Source organism: Stomoxys calcitrans, chromosome 1 (genome assembly GCF_963082655.1).
Source record: "Stomoxys calcitrans chromosome 1, idStoCalc2.1, whole genome shotgun sequence".
Taxonomy (NCBI): domain Eukaryota; kingdom Metazoa; phylum Arthropoda; class Insecta; order Diptera; family Muscidae; genus Stomoxys; species Stomoxys calcitrans.
Window position 1 is genome coordinate 538,882 of NC_081552.1, and position 11,285 is coordinate 550,166.

Here is an 11,285-nt window from a genome sequence, read left to right on the forward strand (position 1 = left end):
ACCAAAAACTGTTTAATTGCAAAAGTGCTTCGATAGCCGCAAACGATTATTCGTGTACTGGACCAATTCTCTTGAGGCCCTCCTACTAGAGAGAAACTATGAGTATTTGAGCATATAGGCATTACGTACATCTTGTGTACGTACTCACTACGTAGCACGTACACAAGAAAATAATCCCAAGCAGATACATAGGCTTGCAAATAAATGGAGTTGTGTGCTTGTCTCTGCTAATAGACACTTTCTCACACACAAGTGGTTAACTCGGAAAGTGACAATTTTTTAAGGTTTTGGTAAACAAATTCTGGTATGTCCAATGGCAAGGTACATGAAAACACAACAAGAATTTCTAAGGTACATACATTGTTTGGTAACGCTTGCGCGACAAAGAAATATCCGTCACACAATAGGTATTTAAATGTGCGAAAACAACAACGACTATTTTCTGTTTTATTTATAGCATAACGAATACAGCAGGTGCAATGGGAGGCAACAATCACCTGGTATCCATTTACCGCATCTGCTACCGTGTCTACATGAATGTTGTCTAGTCACGTTTGATATACCGCTTGATCTAGAGGTTCTCTCTTGTAGCGCTGAACCTTACGCTCTAGATCATGTATATCTACCTTAAGGCTTCTGGCGGCGGATATCTATCCACAAGAGTATCCAAATCCAAAAGGTATTGCTTAGACAGCATGTGGTTATGTCTTCGCACTGGTAGGATCTTTGTCTCCTGATGGAGGTGGTCGACATGAGAACTGAGGAGACAGCCCGTCGCAGTTCGAAGGGCGTCATACTGACAGATCAGAATATTATTCCACAGCGGGCCACAAAGCTGACACACTGCCGTTGCATAACTTACCACAGACCGGCCAATTGCTTTGTACGTAGTCAACAAGGTTTCTTTGTCTGCACCCCAAGTGCTGTCAGCAAATGACTTGAGGACCTGGTTTCTACTTTTGACTTTATCGCAAATTGCTGTCAAATGTGACTCCAAGTATTATGGGACAGTTAATGATCGGAATCATTTCTCAATCGACCATAATAGTCAGCTCAGTGTTCACCTCACGCGTATTTGTAGTGAACAATGTGGTTGAAGATTTGGTTTCATATATCTTCAGATTTCTTGCAGCGAAATATGAGGCACGTTCGTTGAGGTACACGTTAAATCTATCGCAGATGTCAACGCATATGATGTCTGGAGGGGGTGTAATGGAGGATAGGTAGAGGTTAAACAGTGCCGGAGATACCACCCCACCTTGAGGAACTCCCTGTTTCACTCTACGATGCTTCGACTTTTATCCCTAAATTCCACAAATGACTGGCGACAACACAGATAATTCGCGACCCAGCGTTTAAGGCCTGGCTGGAGGGAAGTGTTGGCGATGTCCTCAAATAATTTGGCATGACTGCACGAGGACCGTCCTATCACATGGCCTGGGCTGATTGAAACTACGGCAAATATGTGCGGTGATGGCATGCAAAGCTGTTGTTATGCTATGCAGTATTCGAAATGTTGATGCTCGACGAATGGAAGTTCTCCTACGAGGCTCAGGAGGATAAATGCCTCAAGCGTCATTGCTACTGGTGAGAGAAGGTCTGTACGACTCCCCCAAACTCTGGTCCTTTCCACTGTGTCCATTTTCCAGACATCGAGAACTATAAGACTGTTCAAAGAGAGGTTAAGGACAGTAGTAAGGTACTCAACTCTAGGTAAATCCAGATTCTTCAACATCAATGTAGAGATTCCGTCGGGGCCCAACGCCTTGGATGATTTGGCGCCACGGATGACATTCGTAACTTCGCCCACGGTAAATTGTGATGGCTGTCCATCGGCTCGGAGACCACGGATACGCCGAATGGTTCTTCTCCTTTAACTGTCACTCTCGGGATGCACAATAAATTGACGGTTGAACAACCTGGCGCATCTCTTCGGATCAGTCACGGTTACTACGCCAAAAGTGGCTGACGTCCTGTCATCCCGTCTACCGAGGTTCGAGAGTGACTTAATAGTAGACCACAGCTTGCCTTAACCAGTGCCTAAGTTACATTGCTCCAAGTGTTCCAGCCATAAATTCCGCTTATGTTCGTTGACTACCCTGTTTATTTCCAGATTCAGCTCGCTGATTCTGGCGTTAGTGGGGTCCATACAACGAATCTCATCACGGTCGTCGATGGTGAGAATTATGGGGAGATGGTTTGACTCCAAAGAGATGGCGGCTTGCCAGGATACGTCACACAGGAGATCAGAGGATGCAATGGAAATGTCTGGCGAGCAGCTACACCTCCTCGTAATCCTAGTGGGGGCATTCTCTTTCACCGTGCAGAATGTGGACCCTTCAATCTGTTCTGCCAAAGCTATGCCACGCTGGTCGTTACCATGAAGTGTGGTGCGCATTGATGTCCCCTATAACCAGACAATTATGGCCAAATAGTAACCCACTTATGTCGGAGTTGTAAGCTTGGCCATTAATTGGGACACAGCTACCAACCGGCGGTATGTACACGTTGTATAGCTCTATCTCGGCAGTACTGGACCTGACTGATATCCCTGACTGATGCACTCCATGCAGGGGTCACTAGCGATGGGTCTATATTGCACAGAATGGTATATCACGTAGGCCTATCCCCCATCCCATTCCTAGATGAAATCCACAATCCCATCGATTTTGCCACGGAGTCCGTTGCAGTTTAGCTGCAAAAACGATACATTTCCCGGCACTGGCTTGGCAATATTTGGGCTGGGACGCTGCCGTTGCATATATTGTCGCACGGGAGAGGTCGGGGGGTCACATAGTTCGACAACGAGGACGCAGAAGGTGACGACAACGACGCTTGTGACCCACTGCTGGCTATGTTCGCACAGCACCTTGCGATATATCCAGTATGATTATACTCCCGTAGTGAAGTGCGGCCGGAGCAAGATCGGAAATGTACCCACTCCATGCACCGGTTACACCTCACCGACACCGACCGATGATGGAGGCGGTTCTGGCAAACCGAACAGAACAAGGGTGCGGAGTTCTTTTCACTCCCTGTATAGAAGCGTGCGGAGAAGGCACTCCGGGGTGTGCCTCTCCCATGACGAAAAAAGACGAACACGTACACTGAGGCAGCAGCCCTTGCCGATGAAGGGTTCCATCGGGTCAATCCGGTGCGTACAACCGGCTTAATGGGTCTATCTTACAAGCAAATGCGCTAAGCTATAGTACCACAGAAGTGGTGTAAGGTATAAAGACGCCGCCAGTGGTTTCAAGCGTTGCCACTTAAATTATTTTTTGACATTTTCCTTACCGCAAACAGAGTACTACTTTTTCGCCTATTTTCCTCCAGTGTTCGGCCCATATTTTTATATGGAATTTGACAGCATTCCGCTAGAAGAGCTGAACAGAAACAAATTTCGGTTGAAAATTGTAGTAACTAAGTCCATATACACATAAGACGAATTTCTGATTCAAACTATACATTTTATCACTGCCACAGTAGTGGAGCAGGGTACAGTTTGTGTTTTTATAATAATTTCGATGTAAATGTGTACTTAGTTTACCAATTTCATGCTAGGGCCTAAAATACTCAAGTGGATTCCTTAGAAAGCTCTACATCGACGTTTCGTTAAGTGTTCCCCATAATATTTCGCTATTCGCAAAAAAAAATCTCCTTTGCAACATTGAGCGGTCTACTATACATATGTAAATACCTACATGTATAGGTACAACAAATGGGTCTTATCCCAATCTAATCGCGCCCTTAACTCTTAAGTGCATAGTTTTACAACTATTTACAAAATGCCAGAATGAATTTGTTTATGACCTGCTAATATAACTATGAGTGCAAGATTGCGAATAGAAAAAGGCACACTTTTCCGAGAAAATATGGTGATTTCCAATTTTAGAGACATTTGCCTGTTGCCAGTGAGAAAAGACAAGTCAATAAAAACGTACTTAGGTAGCTGTTGTAGTAGTAGCAGGGTGACAACTTTTAATTACTATTCCAAATAAAGCATAAAAAGTCATAAAATAATAAAAACTAAGTCGCTTTTTGTTGTGACAAACTATTTGTAATTAGGGGGCGAGGGAAGAAAGGAGAAAACCCAGGTACAAATGAACAATAGCAAAAACCAGAAAAACCGGGCGCCATAAAACTGCACATTGGCTTTGTCCTTTTTGCTTTGTGGACAACAAACCTTCCCAGAAAATAATTGCAATGACTTTATAATGATAGCGTCATAGGTAATTGGAATTGCTATACCATCCAAAAAGATTAGACACCGTTTTTGTGACATGGAAGCACATCAGCGACACAATTGTAAACATACTACATATTCCTTTCCTTTTCCATTCAGAAACACGAAGAAACTTTGCGCTCTCAAATCAAATAAAACGGGTACGATTATCGCCAATAAGGGTCATCTTGCGGTTGATATTGAAACTTTTTAATTTCGTAGCCAACTATCCCCTAGACGATTCCTGACATGAAATACGAAATTGAAGTTGACACAACAGTGATGAGCTTAAAATCTGGCTCGACACAAGGCTAGCTACGGATTGTTAAGATCAAGGCGCAAGGCGTTTTTAATAAGGTGGCCGCTTCTGCGAATTGATACAACAAAGCATCTTTTTTGGGAACTTGATATGTCAAAATTTGCAAACAGGGCGAAGAGAATTCGATTCGCCCTGTCATTTAAAATTTTCGACAAATTGGTTTCGACCAATCAGAGCTAGAAGAAAGAAGTTGATTGATTTTTTAGTGTGAAGAAAACACATATTTAAAAATGTTCAAAATACCAATTAGCTCCAGAGGCTTTACCCACATTGAGGTCCGATCTGTGTGGTGTTCATTGCTGTCACGAGAAGCCTTGCTGCGAGCTACCGGGCGAGTCTGCAGGTTGCGCATAGTGGAATGCTCCAAACGTAGTAGCTGCAACGGCAGTCGTGGACAATCAACGGTATCGAGCGGAGAGGCCGGGCGGCACCGACTCTTGCACAAACACTGAGTGTCTATGATGCTCGATATGACAACGCGGGTTATTGGCGCCTTTAAATAACCAATGGCCACACTGTTCGCGCGGCGATCAGTCCTTTGGACCGGAAAGAGCTTGCTCACCTACAGGAGCCTGACGAGGATCGCCACCTCCACAAAGCCACCAAGATGGCAGGTTTAAATAGTTTACAAATACAAATATTGCCCATGAATATTCCACTAAGGAACAGGGGCAAACTTCTCACATATCAATGAGTGCAATCCGATTCAAGTTTGAAGCTCAATGATAATGGGCCTCCTTTTTATAGCCGAGTCCGAACGGCGTACCGCAGTGCGACATCTCTTTGGAGAGAAGATTTACATGGCACGATACCTCACAAATGTTGCCAGCATTAGGAGGGGAAAACCACCGCTGAAAATTTTTTCTGATGGTCTCGCCAGGATTCGAACCCAGGCGTTCAGCGTCAGACGTGCTAACCTCTGCGCTACGGTGGCTAAAATAGTTTTCATAAGGTTATTGTATGTGATGGAGCTGCTGCTCTCACTAATGAATGTCCAGAAAAGCCATTGCAATGTCAGGACTTTGATCTTGCGCTGGTAACATGGCGAACTTAAGCTTGATTTGTAAGGGTGAGGAGGAGTCATAGACGGTTGAGCACCTATTAATAAATTATGACTATACAAAATCTATTTTCTTGTCTAAATAATCTTCATGCTAAAGTTTTTTCTTTTGCCATTCTTGACTTCTAAAGCTTTAAATTGCATATTGGAGGGAGCTTCTCTCGACCCCTGGTCGTTTTGTATTAATTTTCATGTCTGGCATTGTACTGACGTAAATTTCATGTGCTTTTTGAGGCCTAAGTTCGCTGAATGAAACTGATAGTGAATGAAGTTGCTAGACGCCTGCCAATTTATACCCTAAGTTTAAAAACCATAACAGCAGCAAACACAATTTATAGATTATTTATTCGAATTCGAAAATGAGTACAATACAATGCCAGACATTAAAATAAAAAGATTAGGACCTAACATCTAGTCTGTCCGTGCAAACTACTTTGTATTGTTTCAAACTCCTCTGGACTTGATGCTAAAGTTTTTTCTTTTGCCATTCTTGACTTCTAAAGCTTTAAATTGCATATTGGAGGGAGCTTCTCTCGACCCCTGGTCGTTTTGTATTAATTTTCATGTCTGGCATTGTACTGACGTAAATTTCATGTGCTTTTTGAGGCCTAAGTTCGCTGAATGAAACTGATAGTGAATGAAGTTGCTAGACGCCTGCCAATTTATACCCTAAGTTTAAAAACCATAACAGCAGCAAACACAATTTATAGATTATTTATTCGAATTCGAAAATGAGTACAATACAATGCCAGACATTAAAATAAAAAGATTAGGACCTAACATCTAGTCTGTCCGTGCAAACTACTTTGTATTGTTTCAAACTCCTCTGGACTTGCAAAAAATTAGGATCCCCCTTCGATAGAGCAAAGCAAAACAAAGCAGGCCTAAAGCCAATCTGGCCTTTCACCATTTACTTTAAACAAACCACAATTCCAACCAGGTCAATTAAATATTTAACTTCCTATACCTGGATATTATGTGGTATTACAGTTAATGGATGAAGACACAACTTACTGTTCCAACTAAAACAACAAGGAATTGAAACCATTATATCAGGCAGAACGTACTGCTTTTGGTAGATAGCAAGCACTGCTGGTAACCAAAGGAGAGGCGGCATTGTAGTGAGATTATAACTCAGCAGTTATAATCTCACAGGGCGGAACAGCTTGAGTAACATGGCATAATCTAGCTAGAGAAATGATTTTTTTTCTAAAGAATAACAATTTCAACAATTGCGTAGTTGGGCTTACCTTTGCACAAAACAATTATGTATGTTAACATCAGACGGCAGCTTTTTATAAGATCACTTTGTACAGAAATGTTAATAATAATGACTAACTATTCACCCACTTCTTCTCTTTTAATTGGAATTAAATTAATTTAAATCAATTTTCCTACTGCACTTGCCAATGCGACTGAACTAGCCGGTGTTGCATTGATTAAGTTTCATTCACAAGATATTATTCTTTGCAAAATAAAACCCGGGTTTGACTAACATTGATACATTGAATATTTTGAATCCTTTTATTGAATTATTAATGCCTTGTAAACCAAAAATGTCTACGATTAGTTGTTAAAGCGTATGGCATCGTCAAAAGCCCACAGGATTTATTATTGGGGTTTATATATTCCATCTATTAGTAACTTAAAATTTTTGCCATTTATTGGCTTCGCAAAATCCTTTTTAGGTAGATTTTATTCTAAAAGTATGCGAACAGACCTAGTACAAACACGCCACAAAATGTCATTGTCATATGTTTCTATTTTTAACTTCTATGTTTGGTAAAGAGGTACAAACTTAAAATTGTATGTTTCTTAAGATCGGCCAAAAATCGACTTCTATGATTTAGAAAATTGAACTATTCGAACAATATTGTGTTGTAGTGTGTACTATTCGCTGTACTTAAACAAAAAAGGCCAAGGAAAATCTCGTGTCTGGGTTGCTGGAACAATGAAAAAAAACATCAAGTCCGTACATACAAAAAATCAGCCTCGATTATAAACGGCCAGAATTTTAGCGAACTGGACGGAATTTAGAACAGCTTTAGACCCTTCCGACCATACAAAGATGTGGTTGCTGTCCGTTCGTCATTTCCAGTCCTAAAAATTCGGACGCAGATAGATCCCTAATTTGTCCATACTCAGTGCCGGATATGGCTGCTATATGCCAAACCCCCAATTAGCATCTTCGGTTTACATGATTGCGCTTTAGGCAAATTCGACGTAATTTATTGCTCAAATTGGTCTAGTACTGAATTTTTGGTTCTGTGTGCGCTTTTCATTGGCGATATCTTACTTAAAAAAATGTTATAAAAGGAAGTGTCTGAAATAACAACTTATTTATGTACCTATTTGTATATTAAACTTATAGTAAATAGATATATGAGTAATATTAGGGTAATAGCATTGACTACTGTGGCCACCAGCCAAACGATTATCCCGGTACGGGATAACTATGAACACCACATATGCTGGAACTTTGAGCTCCGATCTGTGTCGCGGTCCTATGTAGTTATCGCGGGAAGCTCAGCTGGGAGCTACCGGGCGCGTCCGCAGATGGTGGACAATCAGCGTTAACGAGTAAAGAGTCTCAGTGAGAGGCCGGGCGACACCGGCTCTTGCTTAAAAAGCGAGAGCCTATGATAGACGAGTTTTTTTGCATCTTTAAATAACCAATGTCCATCACGTTCCCGCAGCAATCGGTCCTATGAACCGGAACGAGCTTACTCATATATAGGAGTTTGACAGGATCGCTACCTCCATGTGCAATGTGGTTACAAGAACAAGGTAAAAAAGCTTTTTTCGATAGAGTATTCCGATTACGAATTTAAAAATGGCTTGGATATTTTCATAATTTTGGGTATTTGAAGAGCAACCAAGCCCTTGTTGTTGAGATATGTATACATATATGGCGATAGGGTGTTGTGAGGCTGCAATATTGAAAGATGTGTTTGACATTGGTAAGCAATCTGCAATTTATGCATCTGTTTTCCAAGGTTTTATGTAACATATGTTGATGGGTGGCATTCGTATGGTTAATTTTTTGTCGATATTGGTGGGTGGGTAAGAAGTAGCCATATTTCCAAAGCACGTTCATAGTTTTTATACGACGATATACCTATAATAGAATAATATAGTAGAAATAGAGTTGTTATAGGTAGCGAAAGATTGTTGCGAAATGTAAGCATAGTACGGATCTTAAGGCACTCGAATGAAGGTAAAAATGCAAAGAAAATATGCAATAACCCAAATCTAAGTCGCTAAGTTCAGGCCCAGCCCCAAAAGAGTTCTCAGTTAATGTTAAGAATTGAATTTTTAGTTTTTTTGTGCATTTTCCTGATGGTGACGGACACTAACAGCCCAACTTTATTCTTATCAATGACATTGAGTATTTTACAAGCAACTTTTCTTTTTTCAGCTTTGTGGTGCCGAATTGGAAGATTGCGATTACAAGGACAACAAACTACTCAGCTAAAGATATCGAAAACTTAATCGTTTTCACCAATAGTGTCCAAAATGGTTTTGTTCTTGGATTTAAATACAGATTGCCTTTTGAAAATATTTTCATTCTGTTGTGAAAGAGATCTATGTCACCTTTGCAAAGTACATCGCTTTCTAAATGAAATAATTGAAAATAATGTGTTCAAAATCAAGGCAATGGATCTGCTTATGTGTGGAATTCGTAATGAACCGGTCATTTTGCAACGGTATATGAATCCTCAAAAGTTAACTAGTTTTAACGAGAATTCGATAAGAACTAAAACTCACTTTTACTTTTCAGCACTCAAGTCTCCGACCTATCTTATTCCAGTAGATTAAAAATAGCTCGAAACTGGCTCGATGGACGCTACAGTGAACGGCAATATTTTCGACGCTCTAAGATGTTTCCCACCAAGCTAATTTTAGAACGGAATTGGCTTTACATATCGCACGCCAACTATATAAACCAGCACCAAAGACTGAAGTCGGAGCCGCTACAACGAAGATATCACCGCGAAATATCCACAAGCAACAAAAGCGACATTGCACATTTTGTAAAGAAAAATAATACCTTGTTTGCTGGAAGAGTAGCTGGCAGTGGTTTTATTTACGAAGAAGGTTCTGTCATGGAACAGCAGTTGCACAATCCCAACGAATACATGTGGTGTGTGGATTTTGAAGGCGATTTATATGCCACAAGTAGCGACTATTACAGCCAAATCTGGCGTAGGGAAGAGGAATTTGGCATTTTACACCTGGATTTATTAATTCAATTGAAATCTTCATTTAAAACAATGCAATTCGACTGTGGGGGAACTCGTTTGTATGGTGGCTTATATGATTCCAAAAACGAACGTCGAGCGTTACGAGAAATTGATGTGGAAAGGTAAAGATCCATAATGTGTTAAGTTTTGAATTCAGACAAGAATTTACGTGGGTATTCTGAAAGTATTAAAAAATTTGTTTTGTTCTTCCTTTTAGCGGGTACGAGTCTATTTTAAACTCAGATACTATTTCAGTGTACGATCTTAAGATGAAGGACAACAATATAATACTCACCGCAAATTTTGATAGCAGTTTTCGCATTTTTGACCGACGTTCAAATAATGATGAGGCCGTTTGGGAAGATCCTTTCGATTCCTCGTTTTACTGTCTCGAGTACGATGGTTTGTATGCGGTTCTATGTGGAACAAAACGTCACAATCGGGTCAATCTATACGACATTCGTGTGCCGGGGAAGCATATGCAGTTGTACTTTCCGCATTTCCAGGGAAAGGAAAGGGGGGATTTCAGAACTTCTCCCGTATACAGTATTGCCTGTGATAGCCGATATATGTTCGTGGCCACAGATCGCAAAGTCCATGTTTTGGATTTTAAAGTAGATGGTTGTGCTGTTAGCAGGGATTACAGCCACTTCAACTTCATTCGCTGACCATTACGTATATGTTATTGTCTGAACTTTGACGATTTTATCAACTACCAAACCTAACTAGTCCTATGGCATAGATGGTATTTATTAACTGAATATTGACGCAAAAGATTTCGGTATGTGCCCATTCAAATATTAAAAAGATCAAATTTGATATTTGGAACTCGAAGAAACAGCCAAAGACGAAGGAGTCGAACTACAAGATAGTTGATCGACTCTATAGAGTGCATGGATAAGCTCATTTGATAGATGATGTGTCTAAATTTTACAAAAAAGCAATGGCAAAACAAATAAAAGTCGGCATATTTAATAAATTTGTATTACTTGAAATATTGTGTTCAATCCTTTACAAATAGTTCATTGGATTATTGCTTTTGTTACAGTTTTGTGATACCACAGAATTTTCTTACTCCGGATGTTTGCAAAAGAAATGAAATAATAAAAATCACGTCTGGCCGATCGACGACTTTTATGCTCCGTACAAAAAGAGGCGATGAGAAGCGGAGATATTGCCAAGTAAAGAGTTCGATGAATGGATGAATAACTGTTTGATAATTTGTTACACAGAACATTGTGTACAAAGTGGCGTCAGTGGAGTAGGAGAAGGCTTTGCAATGGGAGCTACTGTAGATGTAACTGTGCATCGAAAATTATTTTAAACTAAACTCCTTTACCTTGTTACTTGCTGTTAGATTAGTTTCAAAAGAGGGTGTGAATATTAACCCGGCCCCATACCACTATGGACATACATCTAAGCCAGTAATCGGCTTGTGCG

At 40.6% G+C, this 11,285-nt stretch overlaps 1 protein-coding gene and 1 long non-coding RNA gene across 5 annotated transcripts; both read left to right on the forward strand.

Annotated features, from left to right (window-relative positions):
- The first annotated feature begins 4,078 nt into the window (after window positions 1–4,078).
- On the forward strand, window positions 4,079–4,631 carry LOC106096168 (uncharacterized). The gene is made up of 3 exons (XR_001222869.2): window positions 4,079–4,229; window positions 4,343–4,383; window positions 4,445–4,631. It is a non-coding gene; the product is annotated as an uncharacterized LOC106096168 (long non-coding RNA).
- A 2,738-nt stretch (window positions 4,632–7,369) lies between these two features.
- Window positions 7,370–10,840, forward strand: LOC106096204 (F-box/WD repeat-containing protein 4). Of its 4 annotated transcripts, none has more exons than XM_013263844.2 (4): window positions 7,370–7,391; window positions 9,020–9,308; window positions 9,383–9,967; window positions 10,063–10,840. In XM_013263844.2, the coding sequence occupies exons 2-4, from the start codon at window positions 9,118–9,120 to the stop codon at window positions 10,511–10,513; spliced, it is 1,227 nt and encodes a 408-aa protein (XP_013119298.2). In that variant the 5' UTR covers window positions 7,370–7,391; window positions 9,020–9,117; the 3' UTR covers window positions 10,514–10,840. The 4 variants fall into 4 exon arrangements, with proteins under 4 accessions (XP_013119298.2, XP_013119295.2, XP_013119296.2 ...); XM_013263841.2 differs by lacking the exon at window positions 7,370–7,391 and adding an exon at window positions 7,398–8,388; XM_013263842.2 differs by lacking the exon at window positions 7,370–7,391 and adding an exon at window positions 7,398–7,569.
- Window positions 10,841–11,285: the final 445 nt, after the last annotated feature.